Here is a 22,343-nt window from a genome sequence, read left to right on the forward strand (position 1 = left end):
CACATACCAGTTTTAAGATAATTAGTGGATGAATTAGTTAAAATGATTAATTCCTCTCTCCTTTTCCAGAAGCAAAGTTAAATATTAACATATCAAATGAAGGTAATATGGGTTCATATAAAATGAACTTGTTAAGATAATATTGCCTAACATCCTTGTAAATTGCATTTATTCATCTAGCTGACACTTTTCTCCAAAGCAACTTAGAATGTTAAGCTACCTATAACTACTTAGTCATTAATACAGTTGGGTAATAGTTTGCTCAAAGGTATTACAACAGTAGGTGAGATCTGAAGCAGCAACCTTTGGATCCAGCAGCAGCTCTAACCATTACATTATCAGTATTAGGAATAGATGCCCTGGTGTACACTTTTCAGAGAAATAACGCTTATTAAAAGAAATTGCAAAACCCATTCTCATAAATATAATAAGTGAACACTATATATATATATATATATATAGTGTGTGTGTGTGTGTGTGTGTGTATATATATATATATATATATATATATAATATATATATATACACACACACACATACAATTTAGCAAAAGTACTTAATGCAAAAGACAATATTATCAGGACTTTTAGCCACACATTTAGAGTATTTATTTAGATATTTAGACATTTAAGCTTTTAGAAGTCATTGAATGAACTGGAGAAAGAAAACCCTATCATGAGATATATGAGGGGTTCCATTTTTGTACCGTTTTAATTTAACAAATATATGTAGTATGCTGCATGCTTCAGCCTACTCATAAACTCACACAAATATATATTTTCCTCATTAAATACATCTCAGACTGACAAAGCTATTAAGTGAGCATCAGCTGCACACATATCAGTCTTTCCTGCAATCCTTCCTGAGCAAATGTAATCTCAAACACGCAGGTTTCTTTCCAGTCCTGGCATCCGCTGACAGTTTATTTCTGATTCTGCATAACAAACATCGGTGCACATTCATATAAAAAGTTGCCTTCAAAATGCAATTTTCTGCAAGTCAGAAAAAAGGATGACTTGTTACAGCAAACTGATACGTCAATAGGTAGAGGGGATACTGGTGTGCCCAAACTATGACAAACCCAGAACTGGAATTACAAACTTAATGTCCCATGGAAGAAATTAACTTTCCAGCCCAAAGATTTCCTCAAGTTGAGGGAATTGGCAAGCTGACATTCCTAAGGCACTTTTAAAGAGGCGACAAGTGCTTATCTAGGACTTCTCTCTGATAAGACTGGAGGCACTGAGTTGGAGCAGGGGCCGCGTGTGTCACACAGCCTGGTCTCAATCGGACCCTACACTGTCAGTCCATAGCCAGACATATAGCGATAGTCACGGTACTAGTGACCCATTACTCAGGGTCATTGACAAGATGACAAAAAGAGCTGGATACTTATCTTGTCTCTGTCTCATCGTGAGGAAACATTGTCAACCTCACCACTAACAACTCCCAAAAAAAATCCAGATTGACAACATCACATGAATTCTAAAGTGGTCCTCAATCTATTTACTACTACTTTCTACAAATATATAATATTCTGGAAGACACAGGCAAAAAAAATAAAGAAATAAAAAGGAGTACATAGTATATACCCAGACAATGTTTTTATTCATTTTCTATAACCATATATGACACTGACAGTCAAATAGATGTATTGACACATTTATGTTTTCCTTATATTTTATAAATGAGCAGTGCTTATTTCACCACTCTGTATCAATTTATCACTAAAAGAAGAGGATTCCTTTTGTCTCACATGACCTTTAACCCCATAAGACTGAGAACCTCATTACGTCTTTGAACATGAAACCACTTTATGCAGTGCTTTCATCCTCTTTGCCTATGGCACCATTCTGTGCACACAACCTATCAAGCCCAGTCAAAGGCCTCTAAGACTCGAGACATAAGAGCATAATGAGCCATAAATTTCCATTCTTTTCTCATTTTGTCTCATTGTATAAGAAACTGAATACATTTACATTTTTGACCCCTGTAAGCCTGGATTTCCAGCCTGGCAATGACCTCAACCCTCTAATTGGCCTGTTTCCGTTCTCTCAAAAAGTATGGGCTGACTTAGGCGGTTCCTTTTGGTTACCTCAAGTCCTTTTTAAAGTGACAAGAAAGGAAAAAAAAATCTCACTGCAGCTTGCAAACCGTGTCCAAGCAAATAAGGCTCATATCCAAAGCAGACACTGATTTACTGTAGAAAGGAGTCTCAGAATAACCCCTTCAGAAAGGCCACAGAAATCAGCTGCAGTCTGAAGAGCAATGGCAGACAGCATAATGCTCACTGTGCTGCAAGGAATTATTTCTGATCACACAGTATCTAACACACAGCAGAGAAAGGCAAACTGTCCCCGACATTATTACTGATTCACAAGTCAACAAAATTCTCTGGTGCATGACTATCTCTAACCTCCATTCTCAAGGATTAATCAATGAATTATTTTGTACATTAGTAAACTCAACCAGCATTAGTACAAATCCATGGGTTACCATTCTTTTCAGTTGTGATAGAAAAACATGAATACAACTTATGAAAACGACTATAAGCACAAAGATAATCTTAGACATGAGCAGTCTGAATACTCATGTCCAGCGCTGCCTCCACACAGTGCTTTGGCCGTTTGGACATAGGTTTGTAAAGAGCTCAGTTTTTGTGGAGTTTGCACTTTCATCCCATGTTTACGTGGTTCTCCTTCAGGTGTCTTGTTTCCTCCCACAATCCAAAGACATTTTTCAGGCTAAATAGTAACTGAAAAGTGCTTGTAGTGTGTGAATGTGTGTGTGGTTGCCATGAAATGGACTGGCATGCTATCCAGCATGTATCCTGTTGAGTCTTGCATCCTGTGCTCCAGGCCACCATGACCCTCACTTGGACAAGCAGTTAAAAAATAGTGAGTGAGTGAATGAGTGAGGTCCACAATACACAACTGTGACCATGACTACTCCTGACCCAAATGCACTGTAAGATCTATGAACAGGGAGCTTATGAGACAATGTGTCAAGCATGGATGCTATTTTAGGAGTATGTGGCTTGCAGACTGTGGAATGAAATTGCATAGGGTTGTGTAATGGGAGGGAAATTGATTGATGGGGAGTAGGTGGATTATTGTTGCACATTCATCATGGACACCAATGAATAAGAGCAGGCCTAAGCATCCTAATGCCCATGTATGTGTCCAAAGCTTTATTATCCATAATATAACAGAAGCACATACAGACTGAATAAATGTAAATATAAGTGTTAAATTTAAGTTTCGGTGTGTGTGTGTGTGTGTGTGTGTGTGTGTGTGAATTTAATTTAATCTTGCTGTGATGTCCTGAATCTAAAAAGTTTTCTACAGTGATTATTTTATTCTAATTTGGCTATCACTGTACTAATTTGCTCCGTATATGACTGTTTTGCCAGTGAGCGATATCATTTAGTGTTCTGAAGTGAATTAAGTTTTCTGGTTATGGAACTAAACTACATGTGATTCACAGAGAATATAGGCACAGTTTGGTTGCTTGGAGGATAACACTGTATAATGGTGATGTCATGAGGCCTCACTTCGGCATGAAATCAGATTTATATGCCCAGTGTTTCCACAGAATGTTTCTGCTGCTATTTTTTCTACATTGGTAAATGTATTTTGCCCCAAATGTTTCAATCTGGAGAAAATCATCTATTCCCAGTAGACTGAGATGTTCGACTTAGTGATCTGAAAAACTATCAGCCAGATAACTTCAGTGATTTACTAAAAATGCTTTGCTTTTTTGTATGCTGCAATGAGCAAACAGTGTTCTTTTTTTTTAAATTATGCATAGACGTTGCCAGTAAAATGGGATGTCTTAGAAAGTGCTGGATTTCTTTTCTCTGAATTCCCACATGGAAAGTTATTTGGATTTTATGAACATTTCCGTTAAATTAGATTACAGGATAGAGTCTCTATCTGTACCATCAATGAATACAATAAAATGTGTTGTCACGGACAATAACAGACACTGAATTTTTTTACCTATAGTCTGATTTTATCAGTGAACAAGTAAGAAAAAATGTAGTCATCTCTCAAGAAAAGGCAGCCTTTCTCTGGTTAGATAGATCTTACAGAAAAAGAACTCTACAGGATTGTTTTAAGCTAATGTTCTTCGTAATGCACGCATTAAGAGGCTAATTGCTACCAAAAACATTAAGTGTATTTAATGCCAGCGCACATCACAGACGTGCTTCTGTAATTAACCATTGAAAAGACCTTTTTTCAGATCTCCTTTACAAACTTTCTTTATAAACACATTATATTCACACTTAGTGATGCAGGACATTTATTCATAACACATGTCTTCAGAGCCGTCATCAGTTCTGTTGGTTGGGTCAAGGCCTGACTGTGGTTAATGCCAGTCAGTCCATTTGTCATGCGTCTGTCCCAGAACAACTAATAGGAGAATCACAGTGCCGTGCTGTAGACCATAGCAACCACGTTCAAGCAGCTCATGTCTAAAGAGCTCATCCCTCTGTCTCTATCCTGTTTTTAACTTTCATTACACAGTTCATTTTGACCTTTTTCATATAACAAAGAGTAAATAAAATTAAAATAAGCTTGTTCTGTTACTTTCCATTCCATTTCACACATATATTCATGTCAATTTAAATACAGAACTAAAATTAAAATTATATAAATACACATACTGTGTGGAGCACTGTTACAAATATTCTGTATATTATTAGAGTATATACTTCCCTTTCCCTATAAGTCAGCAGTATGAACTGGGATTTTCAGTTTTCGTTTTGGGCTCTGCCAAGGGTATTCATGTCTGAGTGTTGGAAAGATTAACAATTCTTTTTAGTATAACCAAAGCTAGCATTTCCGTGACAAGCATGTTGCAACAGTATTTATATATAGTTTGTAGCTATTCTTGACTTTCTAATGGTTAGGATTTGGTGCTCTCATGGCCAGGGTTCGATTCCTGGTCAGGGAACACTGTCAGGGGAAAAAAAACACTACTCTTGGGATTTACAAAGACGAGCATGTTACGGCAATCACAAAGGCAGTTTTTATGAGTGATCCAGTGAAAGTAGTGTATCTAGCAGTGTAAGTCACCTTGGTGAATAAGGTGTGTGGGCTGATAACACTACACAGAGTTCACTGGAAGTCACTTTGGAGAAAAGTGTCTGCTAAATAAATAAATGTAAATGTATTATCTTACTGCTTCATGCCAGGCACCCAGTACTTGAATTTCTTTAAGTCAACTGAAAAGTGATGCCATGTTAGTACTAAGTAGCAACTGGCTGTAAACAAATGATTTCTGTCTTCAGAAATGTTTTAGATCTTATCAAGAGGATCCCATCATTCAAACTGCAGGGAACTTTAAGACAACCAAATTCAATGTCAATGCATATTTGATTTAGTCCTTGGTAAAAATGAGAATTATGAAAAGGTGTGTTGGTATTTCTCATACGCTAAATGCTTTTTTGTTTAAATTTTTTTTTAAAAAAAGGTGAGGATCAAAGACACTGAAGATCAGAATTATTTTTTTTCTACCATTTTTACCAAAGCATTTGACAAACATTACAAAAAATGCATGAATAGCATCTGGTCTCAATAGACAAAAAAAAAAAAAAAAACAATACTAAGGAGTGAAAAATGTTCTCAAGAAAAGTCAGTGTTATGGATGTAACTTCCTAAGATATGGAAACAAAATGGACCTTCATTTTCGTATGTTGACATCAGGTAGATGCCACCTCTACATATCCCCTTCATCTTAACATTGAGACTTGTTTAATCAATTGCTTTTTTTTTACCCTCAAGGTCAGCATTATAAATGGCAATCTGTTCCCATCCACTCCCACCTGGCCCAGTAAGGGATCTGAGCCATGGGTGTGATAACAGAAGTCAGCTTCACATATCCAAACTGCTCTCCTTGCATAATTATAGCCAAAACAGGCCTGATAGCATCCCCCAAATGAGGAACAGGGAGACAGCTTGTCAAAAGAGCAATACACTCCTAGACTTTTCAAATCAACCAAGCTGGAAGCTGGAATCCCAGCAGTGAGTCAATACAAATGACACAATGGCTTCACTGAGAAGTCATCACCAAATATTATCTGCTAAATCAAATGACGACCCCAAAAATAGCACATTGTCTTTCCCACAACTGACATGGAATATTAATAGCACGCATTTTATTGAGCAAGATAGCATTCCAAAATGTTGACTCAGGAGGACAGAAGAATGAAACACAGTGAGACAGCAGTGCAGTTGAGTTACCAGCCAAAACCAGAGACACCACCCTAGGTGGAAGACATTCAAACTACACAAACGTGCACTTACCATAACCATCAGCACATATCTGTATTAGGCAGTCTGCAGCAGATTACTGGCAGTGAGAGCGTGAGTCAGAACAGGGGGAAGAAGTACACTTCCCCTATAAGACAACAGGCATGGTCATCAAGTCTTTTCCTTCACGCATTAACAGCAAACCGATAACAAACAATTCCAGTATTTCACGTGACCAGCCAGCTGGCTGAAAACACACACACAAAAAGGCACAAATGTTAGAGCCAAACAATAAATACATGTGCTTTGTCAGCCAAAACCAATTCTTCACTCTGTACCTCACTTCCATCAGCATGGGATATGTTTAGCACTGTGTACGTAATAGCCACTAAAAACAGAATCCCACCAATAACCCACACAACATGACAATTTTAATCCACTGTGTTCCTTCCTGTTCTTGGGATAAGGATGTGCAAGATCTGTCTACGTGTCCAGAGAGCCTATTTGTGAAAACTCCATCTGGCGCAGCAAACAGATTGCTAAAATAAACTGTGCAAAATTAAATTCCCATAAGGCCATGCCCTCTTAATTAAACATTAGTCAAGAACATTTACCATATGCTAACATATAGCTCAAATATTATTCTTTAATTCATTTTAACCTGAATGGTATTGAACTGCCTTATTTACATTTATATCATACACGCACAAAATAGTTCCTGATGTAATTACACTGACTGCCTGTCATGTAACAAATAAAGATTACTTTAAATACCAAAATTTTAAAAAACAAATACAGCCTTTCCATGTATCAAAAAAGAATTTAAATTTACATTACACTTAATATTTAGATACAAATTAAAGGAAGAGTTTAAACAAATAACGAAGTTATGGTACCTGTGATCATGAAGACTAAGAGTTGCTTTACTGGGTATCAGATATCTAAACTGCGCCAAATGGAAAAGGATCCAGCGGGAACAGTCAGCTCATACTACACAAAGCAACCTTATGTCAAAATCTGATCGCATTGTTCGCTTTTATGAAACAGTCTCCAAGAAACAGAGCTTGTCCTAAACCATTCTTCCAGCAAAACAATGGAGTTTCTGCTTTGCTCTTGCTGTCAAAACTCTTAACAAGGAGCAGGAGCACCAAAAATCGAACAACAGAGTGGTGGGGACAAATTCCCTTCTCGAGAGAAGGCTGATAAAGAGGTGAGCAGCAGCAGTTCAGACGTGAACAACCCGAGGGGATCGGGCCATGCAGAATACTGCTGAATTGCAGGTTCAGCTGAGGACTGAGGTAGAACATGTGCTCCAGATTCGTAACAGTCTGTCAGATAGTGCTTCTTATTGATAAGTTGCCCAAGAGAGGAGAAAAAAGTTTTAGCAACTTGTCCCTATTGACAAACGTACTGTTTAATCAGAGACTGCTTGCTGTTGCTGAAGCTTAAGCAACAGAATGGAAGGGATCGAGGGGGAAGTTCAGTTGGACTCACATGCCATTGATGACCCCATCTGGGTTGAGCATGGGGATGATCTTGAAGATGTAGGCCTCTCGCAGAGTCTTTGCTGCAGGATCATCACTGCACAGGAACTCCAGGGTACCCTTCATCACCCAGCTGGCATTGCTTTCCCCCGGGTGTACTCGCGCCGTCAGTACCACGTAGGGCCGGTTACCTGAGAAGGGTGCCAGACTTAGTCTCCAACAGGGCCTTAGTAAAGGAAATACACCTTTGTTCTGATCATACAGTTTTTGTCCATTATGTACATTAACAGTCAGTTAAACAAAAAATAATCAAACCAGAAAGTCAGGGGATACTTTCAGTTCATACCTAGAAGATAACTGCCTGTGCTTTTTCCACCACTGGACCAGAACATGGGCACTGCCAAGTGTTTTGGATGGTTTGTGCTCATCAACCTGACTATACTGTCCACCCATGAGGATTTAATGTCTCAAACGTTCCCTTAATAGGACATACTTTTCATCCATTCTCTTGTGATTAGGTTGGCCTGCAATACCGCCGTGACAGTCATGTATGTTTGCTCCCCACACTATTGTCTTTATGTCATTTAATTGTGCATCACTTCTGTAATAATGGTGACTGCAAACAACTTAATTAGCAAAGGACTTTCAAAGTCAGCTACTATTCAGGCTCAATATCTGGCTGCAGAATTCAGGGACATTCAGTGATAAAGAGGATCAAACTTACAGACATGCAGCCATTTCTGTTGCAGGTGGAATCATACAATTTTGCTCCAGAAAGCTGATGTTTAGAGAAGATAGCAAAAAAGGATTTTATATCAGAAGCACATTAAGAATTTAATCTGAAAATTGTGGCCTATACTCCCTTTAAGCCTAGCACGAGGAGAGGAAATTCATCTGACGTTTGCATTGATCCTTTGGTAATGGGTTTTTGGTGACCTTTTAAAGGTACACTCACTGTTTTCTTTATTTGGTCCCTATATGTAATTCCATTTTGTGAATGAGTAAAAGTAAGATGAGAAATAAAAGGAAACAGCCTATGACACCAGGTTTTGTGTTTGTCTAACAGTCACTGCACAATACTAGTACTAGTAACATTTTTAATAGGGCATTTCAATTTCATAAAGTTATATGGTTAAACTAATTTCAAAACTGACAATAGTGTGTCAAAAAAAGGAAAAATTATGTGAGCATTAAATCATTCCTTTTTACAGCGATAGATAGATAGATAGATAGATAGATAGATAGATAGATAGATAGATAGATAGATAGATCAAAACACATGCACATTTTTAAGCAAATGTTTTTTTAGTTCAAAAGGTTAAAAAAAATATCAGTTTCATGTATTTTTCTGAGTCTAAAGTAAAATGTGGCTGCTATGACCCCTGCAATCAATACCTCCAGAAACCACAAGAGGCCTGTGCTCAGAGCCACCTAACACAAACCATCACACCTGTCCTCAATCTGCCAATAATTCAATTACTCAATAACCAAGTCTTTGAAAAGTAGAGTCTTGCAGTCAGCAGTGGATTCTCATTCAGCATGTCACTATTCCTGTCTGATTTAATTTTTTGCTGCTCAGTATGTCTGTTTTTCTGCTTCTGCTTCTGGTTCCAAGTACTTCATTCCTATGTACTCTCCCCCTTGAAGGGTTCTTTGTTCTCCAGTTGTTGTTGTTTGCTTAAGTCCCACCATCTCTTCATTTTGAACATTTCATGTTACCACTGCACAGGATCAGCACTGACCACCTCTTAAACTTTGTAATTGTATGTAGCAGTGCTGCACTTGAGTTCACCACTATACACATCTCTGAGTGATCACGATGATGACATTCTTCAAAATATAAAAATAAACTGGTGGTTTAGAGCCTATCCCAGAAGATTGTAAGGCAGAGTATACCCTGGATGAGCTGCAAGACCTGAAGAGCAACTGCACAAAAATTTGTTTGCAAATTCACACACTCCATATATCTTTGCATCGGAGGATAAAACTGGATCAGCCAGATGAAACCCCTGTGAAAACAGGCAGACTATACAAATCACACAGACTGAGCCACATTCAAACCTATGCTAAACAGTCCAGACACGGTGAGATACCAATGCTATCTGCTTCACCGTCATACCACCAATAATGAAATTAATTGAAGTATTCTGTTGACAAAAATCGTCAGTACCATGTCAATGTAATAACTGGACTGCAAGTTAAGAGGATCTAGGTGCAGAACTCCTGGATCATGGTGTCCAAAGAACAAAATCTGTAGTTGTCACAATTAGCCTGAAGCACAGGATTTAGTTTTGCTTAAAAAGTAGTACCACCACCACCCCAAACTTATACATCCTGATGTTGAGACAGAGCACGTCCCCTACTACGAGCACTGGGTGGGCTGCGTGATCTCTGTGGAGGTCAATAATTACAAAGACATTCAGAATATCTCAAGACATAAGCATGGAGTGTTCTTTGTGGGCATGTATCTATGTGTGTGCCACTGACTCAGTCCTCACTGCGATCGTTTTTGCGGCAACAGAGGAATCAAAGTGGTTTGTCTTTGTGGCCATAGCCTTCCCAAACCACAGGATAGTAGAGCTAACCACCCCAGCATCTCAAGCCCAGGAGTGAAGGGGCCATATAAGCTGAGGAGCTCTTGACCATAACTGTGCAAAGGGAATGCCTACTGGGATGCAGGAATGGGTGATCTCTACAGATTTAGCATGACAGGGAAGAGACAGGCAAGGCCTTATACATTCTGAACTCCGAGACAATGACTCTCCTACTCCGTGAAAAAGGTGGACTCATGCAGAGCAAACCAAGGATAAAACAAAATCACAGGACACTTGAATGACTATGAGAAAGAAAGTCTCTTCAAAATAACGAAGAGGAACATTCAGACACAAAGGGAACGTCACAATGTCTATTGACCTGGAACCCAATAGCCTGTCTACTGCTTGTATCCAAAACTAGGGTATACAGTAAATCAGCGGAATACCCCATGACTTAGCTTGTCCTTTGTTAATGTAATAATCTGGTGAGCGAGAGTCCAATATTGCATTTTCCTGGGTTGTCAAGTGATTACAACTAATAGCAGCAGCTGAGTGATTTCAGCATTTTAACTGATGCAGTCACCAATGCTGCAAGGTGCTCCTGTTCATAATATGGCCAGCTAAGAAAACCTGAACAGAAGTACTAACAGTCCCCACAGCAGATGCTGGATGCAGAGGTGGGTAATAATAAATTTTCACAAGATTTATATTTTGCTGAATAGTTTCACTTGGTACCCTGTCATATAACTCTGGCAATGCTAGCTGGATGTCTGAATGGAACTTTTTGATACAGGTGAAGGACAGGGAGGTCAGTACAGATTGTTGGGAAGAACCTGTCATGAAGCTTCTCCCTCCTGGAAACTACCTAAAAGTTTCTCTACAGCATTGGCAAGATGTACTGTCCATGCCTCTTCTGACTGAGCATGAGAATCCCTTGGAATGCCAATGCTGTCTTAACTTTGATGGATTCATTATGTGAGGGACAGAGTATTCTGGACACTGGACAATGAGGTAAGAGGATCCAAATGCAGTTGAATTTACAGCAAAGGAGAAAGTGTAAGCGTCAAACTCTTTGAGAAAGGGTAGACACTGAACTGGATTGCAGGTAACACTGGATAGGCTGCAGTATCACACAGGCAGCAGTTCAAGACTCTGCAGGGCTCATTTCCAGGTTCTCCCCTTATAAAGAAGTATTTTGTGGCACGGCCAGCAGCAGGTGTGCTCCCAGACATGGTCGAGAGGGGGTCCCCAATGACTCGTACTGAGAACAGAATCTGAGCGTCACAATCAGCCCAGAGCTAGGGATTGAATTTTCCTTCAACAGCTTGCATGAGCTGGAAAATTTCAATATTCTTGGAAAAAAAGTTTTTATATATGTAGGACTGTATTTGTTTATTAAAAGTTTCTTCATGAAATTGGGCTTTCATTACAGTATAACTAAGGTAAAATCTGTATGTAGCAAAAATCAGTAAAGTGTTTAGGAAAAAAACTCAGAAAACTGATGCTTCTAAATTTTGTGCTGTAGACAAAAGATGTCACTGCAGCGAAAAACAAGCATTCTCAGGAACAAACAACATGCTTGTGCCAGCAACAGTGACATTCCTGCTTTCTACTAACACTGCTAATTAAAGTTAATTGGAGAGGTTAGCTGGTCTTTTATTGAGGACTAATGCAACATAACACTAGAGCCTTATCAGATGCTGAAAATACTCCCCACATCATCCCACACCATTGCACCCCACTTTTTTCCCGCATTCATTCACACCTTAATCTGCTAATGATTTTAATACTCTGCATCCACAGTGTAGGGGGTGAAATGACGTGGGAGTGTTTTGAAAGCATTAAGCAAATGAAGTCAGCGGTAGTTTTCGATCCAATCTTTCACAAACAAGTCTGCTTACGCTCCCAGCGAGAAGAATCCCGTATACGACCAGTGCCACATTTCCATGAGATAGGGAGGCATGCTGGCACAGTTTCAAATGCAGCTGAGCTGTTAAAGAGAAGGTCCTTTACGGGACTATTTTTCCCCTGTATTTTACTTCCTGTTGCTGTCACGCTACTGGTGCAAGACCCCCCTTTGCTGTCAAACCCACTGTGCCATAGCTGTCCAGGTACAAATTGCACATCTTTGCTTGAACAAACCGATAATCACTGAAGCTTTATGTTCCCTTGCATTTCTTTTAGTCGGCACACTGCATGTACATCGGTGTGTTTAGAAGAACTAGACTCACCTACAAACCAAATCAAAATAACAATGGTTAAAGTATTTCCAAAGATATCACCACTTAGTCTTTGGTCTTCAGATTAACCAGAGCTGACAGTGGTACACACATTACAATTCGTGTTTTTCTTTCTTCAAATGAGCACATCGCCTTCCTAGGTGGCACAGCGGTGCAGCATGTAGCACTGGTACCTCACAGCTCTTGGGCAGTGAATTCAGATGTTGGGTCAAATCCAGCTCAGTCTATGTGCATGTTTTTCCAATGTTCATGTGGGTTTCCTCCGTGTGTTCCAGATTCCTCCCACAGTCCCAAGCAAAGTTATGTGTTTCAGGTAAAATGCTGAGTCTAAATTTCTAAATATGCCCGACAATGGATTGTTGTGCAGTTTATAATCTACTCTGCTTCACACCCTATGCTTCCAGGATAGGCTCCCGGTGACAGTGACCCTGTGCTGAACAAGCAATTATTGAAAAGAGATGGATGGATATTGTTCTCCTTTAAGGAACTGTAAAGTTGCCCCATTTCGATGAAAATATTGCAGAGAAACATCATCATGATGAAACAGCTTTATTATGTACTCCTAAATATGACTGAGTTTGCTGAATTACATCTTTTGGGCAGAATCCATAAAGCATCATAGCAGCAATACATTCTAGAAAGCATGCTTGCAGAATGTGACAGTAATATATTACCATTACTATGTGTGAGCTCTCTGTGGGGATCCATAAGTGGCCTCCCGACACAATTCTCCAGAGTGACTTACAATAGTGGCTTTACAAACAACTGCTTTCAATTTTTGCTCTTCTGCTCATTCATACACCTGTGTGTATTATTGATGTAATTTAGATGAAGTGTCCCACCAAACGGTGCAACAGCAGCCCTCCTCCAGGGTCACAAATCTAGCTGCTCACCATTACATCTCCTATCTGCCCATATTGCTGATGAATAACTCCTGCTTGATGCTTACACACAAGCTGGACCTTTGCATTCATTATGTCAGATGGAATTAAATGGCACTGTGTTGTTCCCTTGGGCTTTTGCAGAGCATCTCTGTGACAAAGAGCCACTTGTTAGTCCCTGGCAGTCATTCTCTTACCACTTTAATGGGAAAGAACTGATACAACTCAAGGACACCAAAAGATCTCAAAGGATTTACTGTCCCACAGCTCAGCCTCCAGTGTTAAAAATAACAAAAGGTGTGTTTATTCTACAATAATCTAGTTAATATGTTTGAGTGCTATATCTACCACTTGTAATCGCAAAACACTGAAAAACAAGTTTAAAACCTTCAGTATTTTGTTTTTTTGTTCTTACAATTCTTACAATCCCATTTCAGTTCTGCTGAATTCTCTTTTGCTCACCCAATTTATAAGGGTGAAAGTCAATTCAGTTACGCCAAATTTTTATGTTCTCAAGTAAATAATTGCATTTATAGTATTAAATACTTTGTTCCTTGTGATTTCAGCCCAACAGTTGAAGAGCTTTAAAAACCCAGTGGAGGAAACTCCTGATGTAACACATTTCACAATACATTATTGATGACATCTTACAACTAGAACTGGGGAGTGGAGGACTGATGCTGGGGCTTAACAACAGCTGGAGGAGTAGGGGAATTATTTTCAGATATGTGTGACCTGTCATAATGCATTTTCTTCCTAGGATGCAGTTTCTTCCTTTCCTTCTTAAAATTACAATGTTATACAGCGACATGGGGTGTCTAAAAATGACATCCTTAAAATAACAGAACATTGCATTTTCAAAAGCAGAACTGATAGCATCACTACTTCAAATTGACATGTTAAGTCCATACACCTTCCTTATCTTCCTTGAGTACATTCTAAACCTGATCTTGAACAGTGTTATGAAGACATATTAAGTGTTAAGAGATGATCGGAGAGATGATCAAAAAGGTTATAACCACTAAAAAAATATACTTCCTTTATTTTTAACATTGATTTCCAATTTTGTTCAATGCCCAGACACAAAAAGTCTCATGTCAAAATGTATTGTCAGAATGTTTAAAACTTTGAAGATATATTCCATTATGTAAATAGGGCTTTTGGAACAAAATACACCAGAGAGCACTGGCCCTTCTGTAAAGAACAATGGTAGCCTTTAGCAATGGAAAGCAATCTTACACTCTTGCAACACCCATCCGTTACATGCAAATAGGATCTAATTACAACAGATCCGAGATGTCCATTTTGAATCATGAGATGAATTTGTCCTATGAAGCTTGGGAAAACGTGGTTTTAATTTCCAATTTAATTATTAGAAATGTCACACTGCAATTATGTTGGTCTCATTTCTAGGTATCTAATCATGGGACTTAATTCTATTTAGTATGACAGTTTAGGTAAAAGCATTCAGAAAAATAATTATTTTCTCCTCTATGCTTTTAATAAATTCAGTCGGAACATTTCAGGAATAGGATCATCATGACACAGAATGTAACCTTGCAGATTTCCTATACATTACTTATAATATTGTAAAAACATGCATACATTCATATAATTTTATAGCACATATATGCATCAGGGAGAAATTTCAGGGAGTATTTATTTAACTTGCTAACCTTCTAATGTTGGGACAGCTGGTAGCGCAGTGGTAAGACCACTTTTTAACAGACCCGAGATGTCCATTTTGAATCAGGAGATGAATTTGTCCTATGAAGCTTAGGAAAATGTGGTTTTAATTTCCAATTTAATTATTAGAAATGTCACACTACAATTATGCTGGGCTCATTCCTAGGTATCTAATCATGAGACTTAATTCTATTTAGTATAACAGTTTAGGTAAAAGCATTCAGAAAAATAATTATTTTCTCCTCTATGTTTTTAATAAATTCAGTCAGAAGCTTTCAGGAATAAGAGCATCATGACATAGAATGTAACCTCGCAGATTTCTTACACATAACATATAATATTGTAGAAACATGTCACGCCCACCACAAGCATCTCCCAGAGGTGAGGCCAGCACACCTGGACAAAGCTCAGGTCCAGTATCAATAGAAGGAGGCCACCACTGAGAAGCTGCAGAATCTCGCAAGAGCACACACGCCTGAAGCCAACACATCGCACTTACTCTCCTTCTAAGACCTAGGTGTCGACCCTGTTTCGTCTTTCACCACGCTCGAATTCTGACCTTGAGACCTCTTGCCCGGCATAGACCCTGCTTCTCCAGCAACCACATGTTCCATCTGTTCCCGTAATTCCAGCCCCAGCTTTGACTCTAAATGCACCTGACCACAGTCCAGACAACGCCAGCTGCGACATCATTGGTTCTTCCTAACAGCACCAAGCTTGATGTGCTCCTGTAATAAGAAAACTTGGTGCTTGTATCCATTCCCTGCCCTGCTTCTGAGTCTTTTTTTGTGGCACCTCCAAAAGACACATGTTTCAAGTGAACGGGTGATTCTAAATTGTCCACAGTGTGTATTAAGTTGTTTTGCTTTGTGGACAGGTATATAAATGGAATTATATAGTTGAAAGTAGTGAATCATTGTAAGTGATCTTTGAAAAAAGCAACAGCTAAATAAAACAACAAAAACAATAACAATAATAGTCAGAACAAAAAGAAGCAAGCAAATGATCTTGTGGAACTAAACGCTCTTCAAGCCTCCTCTGCTCACATGAAGCTTCCATGATAAAGATTTGCTTAATCTATTTTTTTTACACAGAATTTAACATCAGATATGAGGGGCTGAATTAGGGAAGTCAGGCTGATGAATGAGATCCTATTTGAATCATGCAGCAATTTACTTTGTTACCTTCGGGTTTGCTCTTCACACTTTGCTCTACGAAGTCCTGCAGTCATGGAGCTTCAGCGCAAGCTGATCGCTGCGTTTATTTCCTTTATAATCCGTCATTAAACACAAGACTCGAGGAATACCTTAAGAACGCGCAAGTTTCTTAATGTAGTTATGAAAATACAAACACCTCGTAATACAGTCATAAAATTTTAATTAAAAAACTTGTAGCACAGTAAATTTAAAATATAGTCATAGGTAAACTGTAATGGTGTAAAACACCTCAAATTTAACACCACATTAATAATGTAGCACAGCTAAGTAATGTAGTCAAGACTGAGCATGAAAATGAAATCTACTGCAAATACCATGTGTAGTTGATGTCATACTGTACATGTGCTGCCGGTAACATATGGGAAATATAAGGAGTTGTTTGAGTCCTTAGACACCATAATGCCGAGTGATCCAGAAGACACTCTGATCCCTACAGGAATCGAAACATGGTGTTCACACGGGAGCCTGATGTGATAACACATTCCTGTGCTGCTCCATGTGCCATGTGTGCCATATGCTGGGCGTCTCTTTGGGGATCTCGCCGCAGCTGTCTCACCTCAATATTAATAAGCACGGGGAGCAGAGCCAAGGTGCTCTCTCAGGCACTGGGGCCAGACCACGTCCCTGCAGCGAGCCTCCCTGAGCAGGAACAGCTAGGTCAGCTTACCCGCCCCCCCTCCAGGTACCCCTCACATCCATCACCAAGAACTTCTGTGCTGAGCAAAGTCCAGAGATCCCCCCCAAGCCCTCTCTGTCTGCTCAGATTTAGAAGCGACAGACTGGTAGTGCCAAGCAGTTAACAGGTACCAATTTCCTGTTCCACATCAAAGCTGCACATCGACGCAGCACATCATCTTCCATTGGCTCCAGTTCAAAGAAACACATGCACACTTTTCCAGAAATGTATGTCGGCCAGCAAGAAAGCTAGAGTTACACTTTTGTGATGTAGGTATCCAATTTTCTAGTCCTTGATTGCTTCAAACAATTAGTGGAAAGATTATTTAGTTGCCTAGTTACTCTCTTCGAAAGCAAGAATTCCACTTTTAATACATCCATTTATGCAACTGGGTATTTTTCACTAAAGCACTAGAAGTTCTCACATATACAATAAATCCTCCAGTTCTATGTTGCCATACCATGTTCTACCAAAGCACACATCTATATAAAGCGACTGCAGGATGAAAACACAATTCCTTGGATTCTACTCTCAAAACAGTAATATTTGTTGTTCATCTGCAGTGCTGCAAAATATTTTAGGGTGTCAGTGTGAAATACAATTGTATCACGAAACAAAGGAAACAGCCCTGTCGGTGGTAAGTGCAAATTACTGTAATTACTTCTGAGTGTAACAAGAGTGTGTGTGTGAGGCCTGGCCAGTAAGGATAGTTTCATGATTCAATTCAAGAGTGACAGCCACAGTCAGCATGGTAATGTGCCCAAATCCCAAGTGAAGCAGGGGCCATTCAGGGGGGCCTGAAAGCATGTCTGAAAATTGCTTTACACCTGGGTTCAAGTTCCTGCCATGCGACACTAGCCAACTGTGGCAAGAAGGACAAGAAAACACAAATTTCACCATGTTTGCTTCAGTGAATGAGGATTTCTGGGAACCTCTGACTTTTTTCTTACCGTAACATATGTGGTCAACCAAAAGCATTCAGGGCTGGAGGTAGAGCCTAGGGAGCAATGCTCTCCTACAAGTATTTTGTAATACCAATGACGCCTGCAGCCAGTAAGGTGAAAAGTCGAGTAATTGGCTTTGATTAAAAACTGGGACGGGGGGGAGGTTTATCAGATTGTCAAGCCACTTGATTTATTAGTCATTGATTTTTTCAAGAGTTGTGCACAAAGATTAGTAGCTTTTGCTACTTTTGTTAATGAAGTAGCATTAATGATAAGACAGAGCAGCTATAGAATGTGCAAAATAATTTCTTGTTTCCCAAACTGAAAAACAATTACCATTGTTTTGGTTAATAATAATAATAATAATAATAATAATAATAATAATAATAATAACAGCTATTAGCAATGTAGTTATTATTATTAGTAGTAGTAGTTTCATGCAGCCAAACGTTTGTAGATAATTAACAGCAAATAAATACATAAATAAATAATGAAGCAACTGCCTCAAGAGGGATTTAAATATGATTCAGAGCAGCAACTGAATTGTCTAATGTAAGAATTACATGTTACATTGTCACCCTGAATCTCAGACAAGCTGTTACGCTGGACATCACTGTACTGCTTTGAGAGCACAGCACCTCTCCCACTTCCAGGTTTCCATGGCCTATAGCAGATGGTGACAATTCCTTATGAAGCCCGCACTTCACCAAGGAAACATCATGACACAAACACTTCAGAAACTTAATTTCCACCTCAGCAGTAGCACATTACGAAATACAGTCTTCATGGGCACTCACTTTTCATGACAAAATAGCCAAACTGGAACCAGATTTCCTGTTGTGAAATGAGAGCCTTCAGTCTTACTTACGAAGCTGCTGCAGGTCTCTCCAGCTGCGCGACGGTGGGCAGGCAGTGATGGTGACCAGGGGGCATGGGTTCCCCGCTATCGTGTTGCACAGGCTCTGCTGCTGGAAGAAGACCTTCCGCTGATCCACAGACTTCCGCAGCTGCTGAAGGTGACTCTGAAACACAACATGTCCATAGGACTCCGTCAGCTGCCCTGGACTCTCCTGTACAGGGCAAACCTCCATTCAGATAGCACTTCTGCGGTTTGGCGTCTTTGCACTGCCACTCAATTAAGATAAGTTAGAGAAATAAATTGCAGTGAAACAAGTATTTCTGAGTATTGTTACCAGCGCCTCAGGTGGGCAGGGTTAACAGGTTACCTGAAGCGCAGAGTAGGTGTAAGGGTAGTGATAGGCTAGGTAGCAGACATCATCAGTATGCTGGAAGGTCACCGTGAAGGTCAAAGTGTAGTAAGCAGAGCTGGAGCCATTCTGATTGTGAACTGGGCAGAAATGGTTTCTGTAAAAAGGGAAAAAACAAGAAATGCCATACAGCCACTTCCAAAGAGACAACGGCACCAAATGTATTCCTAGTAGGCTGCTGGAGTATGCAGTTTGCCTGCCCACCTGTAGTAGCAAATGTTGCTGCCAGCTCGCACCCAGTGAGGCTTGCCCTCTAGCGCCTCCCGCACAGAGTACAGAACAGGCTGCATCCCTGATGTCAAAGGAGCCTCAATTAGATGCTTAAGTTATGACACTTGCTTAGGCACTCAGTCGGCATACACTGTGGTCTCTGTCCTTGGCCCACCATGTGTATAAACCAGTGGTGAGTAAAGAAATGAGCTTTGGTAGCAATGAAACCATACTTACTGTGAGGCACACCTGATGGTGACATATAATAAACAACTCCACAGATATTGGATATAATCCACTGTAAATAATTATTTTCCCAAATTTGGTTTTTTATCCTTTCTTTCTTTTTGCTTTCTTTCTTCCTCCCTTTTTTTGTCTCAAGGCGACACCATCATATCCGAGAATGACTGCATAGTGTGTTGGCATTTTGCCATGCCCCAGAACTGGTGAGGTGAGACTGTCACTCGCCATAGTCACATCCTTTAGCGCTCAGCGTATGAATAAAACAGTCTAAGACATGGAGACCGTACAGGGGACACCACAGGAGAACAAATAAATAAATAAATAAATAAATCTCTCCAGCTTTCTGAGCGGTATGAAGATATTTTGAGGACACCCACTTGGTATAAATTTTACAACAGTATTATTCTTCCACTACCCAGCATATTTGTTTGCTTTGTTTGCTTGCTTGCTTGCTTGCTTGCTTGCTTACCATAGTTGAACTGGCTGTTGGCTTTCTCACAGTTGATAATGTTGAAACGATAGGGAACATTTGCTTTCATTCCACTGACTTCAAAGTAGAACCACTGGTGGTGCTGGGAGCAGTTAGCATCCGCGTTTAGAATGAGGTCATATTCGTGGCTGTGGGGGTGGGAGGGGATTGCAGTATGCATTATACATTATATGCACTGTAATGCATCGCAATGCATCCGTATGACCTTTGCTACAATGCAGCTGCATACAAAGTCACTTTGTCATGAGGAAAATAAGCTGATAAATGCTTAGCAGGGGCTTTTCGGTACCACTGCCCCATTCAATCTCATAGACTGGCTGTGTGGAATTCATACTGAAGACCTGAAGCTGCTGTCAGATTAAATATTCGAAGCCTCCGGAACTCAGTAGCGGCATCATTTAAAGCTACAAGTGTCCCCACATGCATCGCATGTTTTGGAGTCCTTGATAATGCCCAAGATTTACCTGCGGACATGAACAGCCTTGCGCAGATTCCCACTCTCAAACTTAGAGAAGAAGCGGAGCGAGCCGGAGTGTTCTGAGTTCACCTGGGAGCTAAGCAGGAGATCGAAGGAGAACAAGCGTTTCTGAGGGCATTCATATTCTTAGAAACACAAGCAAAGTTTGCAACACATAGCTAGGCATGTTCAATTTCCAGTTTACTAAAGAATTCTTTTTTAACTTTGAAGAGCTCTATTTTTTGCACTCTCTGTACTAAACCATCCAGCAGAGATAAAATAAGACAATTCGTCGTATCTGTTGGTTAGTCGCTTCATTCAAACCAATTAACTGTGAATGCTAGAAGAAAAGTCTATGAACCATAATAATGCAGAAAATTGTAGCAAGCTATTATAAATGTTTTCATTCACACTATACTTTATATATGAGTTAGAAATTAGGAGAATGTGAACAGCGGGAAACTGTGTGACCAATCTTGAGGAGAATATAAATACTCACTGTGGTCATTAATTATAAACAATAAAATTCAAAGCATTATTCCGCACCATCCCAGAGAGAAATCTTAGATTTTACAGTATTTCAACTATGTTATGAATGCTACTGCATTTAGCATCAATAACAAATGATTTTTCTTTTGTTTTTTTCATCTTTTTTCAAATATTAAACATGATTAATGGTTTAGAAATAAATGGTTTTCTCTAAAATGTGTTAACAGTACAGTCCCAACAGACATACGGGCTCTTTATATTTATTTGCTGCATTAATACTTTTCTCCAAAGCAACTTACAGTGTTAAGCTAACACCTACAATTATCTTGGCCATTTATACAACTGGGTAATTTTACTGGAGCAACATAGGGTAAGTACCTTGCTCAAGGGTGCTACAGCTGGAGATGGGATTCACATCTACAACCTCGGGATTCAAAGGTAGCAGCTCTAACTACTATGCTACCAGCTGTCCCTGGTTCCTTTAAGATGCCCTTGGGTTTTTGCTCTAATTTATTGTTCTGAACGTGACCGATACGCATTTACATTTACATGTCTTCATTTAGCAGACGCTTTTCTCCAAAACAGCATACATCTCATAGAAAATACAATTTGTGCATTACATTAGGAGAAAGAGGCATGGCTGCAGATGTATGACTCTTAAGTACAGTTAGTTTCCTTCACCACATGCACCGACGTTCATCACAAAAGTAGCTGCATAAAACTTTACCGGAATATCGACAATTCCTAATCACCTTCCTATTATCACCACCATATGCAACTATCAATCTGATTTTAAAAGAAAATGCATGCCATGCCTTAATATAGACATCTGCAAATACGCGTGTGCAATAAAGAAAAGTAAAAAGGTATTTGTAACAGGCATGCTAAAAAAAACACTGAAGCATTTTATTTAGTGAGGAGAAATCTGATTAATCTCTTCAGAGCTTAGTGCAATCCTTTCCTTTCAAGATCTAATCATTGTTACAGCTACAGGATTTCTATATGGCCTGCGGAAATCTAAAACATGTATTATGCCTGAATTAGTTATAAGAAAATCCTTTATACTGAAATGTTCAACGCCTCATGCTGGGATTGGGTCTATACACAAAAAACACACACTCACACTTACACAAGCACACACACAATATGACAGATCCCGATCCTCTGTGTTGTTATGCAAATGTGTGCTACCAACAATAAGCCCGAGATGAAATGCTAAGCTGTAACTTGTGCATGTCATTATTTCAAATGCATTTGGAGGCCCAAG

At 39.4% G+C, this 22,343-nt stretch overlaps 1 protein-coding gene across 2 annotated transcripts in view; it reads right to left on the reverse strand.

Moving 5' to 3' along the window:
* The window catches only part of LOC108941199 (cytosolic carboxypeptidase 4-like), a 112,470-nt gene that overhangs the window by 36,769 nt on the left and 53,358 nt on the right, over nucleotides 1–22,343 (reverse strand). For both annotated transcript variants that reach the window (XM_018763867.2, XM_018763868.2), the window contains exons 14-19: nucleotides 20,595–20,684; nucleotides 20,110–20,258; nucleotides 19,392–19,479; nucleotides 19,146–19,284; nucleotides 18,788–18,941; nucleotides 7,752–7,932 (exon numbers count right to left, since the gene is read on the reverse strand). In XM_018763867.2, coding sequence (XP_018619383.2) covers nucleotides 7,752–7,932; nucleotides 18,788–18,941; nucleotides 19,146–19,284; nucleotides 19,392–19,479; nucleotides 20,110–20,258; nucleotides 20,595–20,684 — 801 coding nt within the window. The remainder of the gene's footprint in view (nucleotides 1–7,751; nucleotides 7,933–18,787; nucleotides 18,942–19,145; nucleotides 19,285–19,391; nucleotides 19,480–20,109; nucleotides 20,259–20,594; nucleotides 20,685–22,343) is intronic.

The sequence above is a fragment of the Scleropages formosus genome, chromosome 11 (genome assembly GCF_900964775.1).
Source record: "Scleropages formosus chromosome 11, fSclFor1.1, whole genome shotgun sequence".
NCBI lineage: Eukaryota > Metazoa > Chordata > Actinopteri > Osteoglossiformes > Osteoglossidae > Scleropages > Scleropages formosus.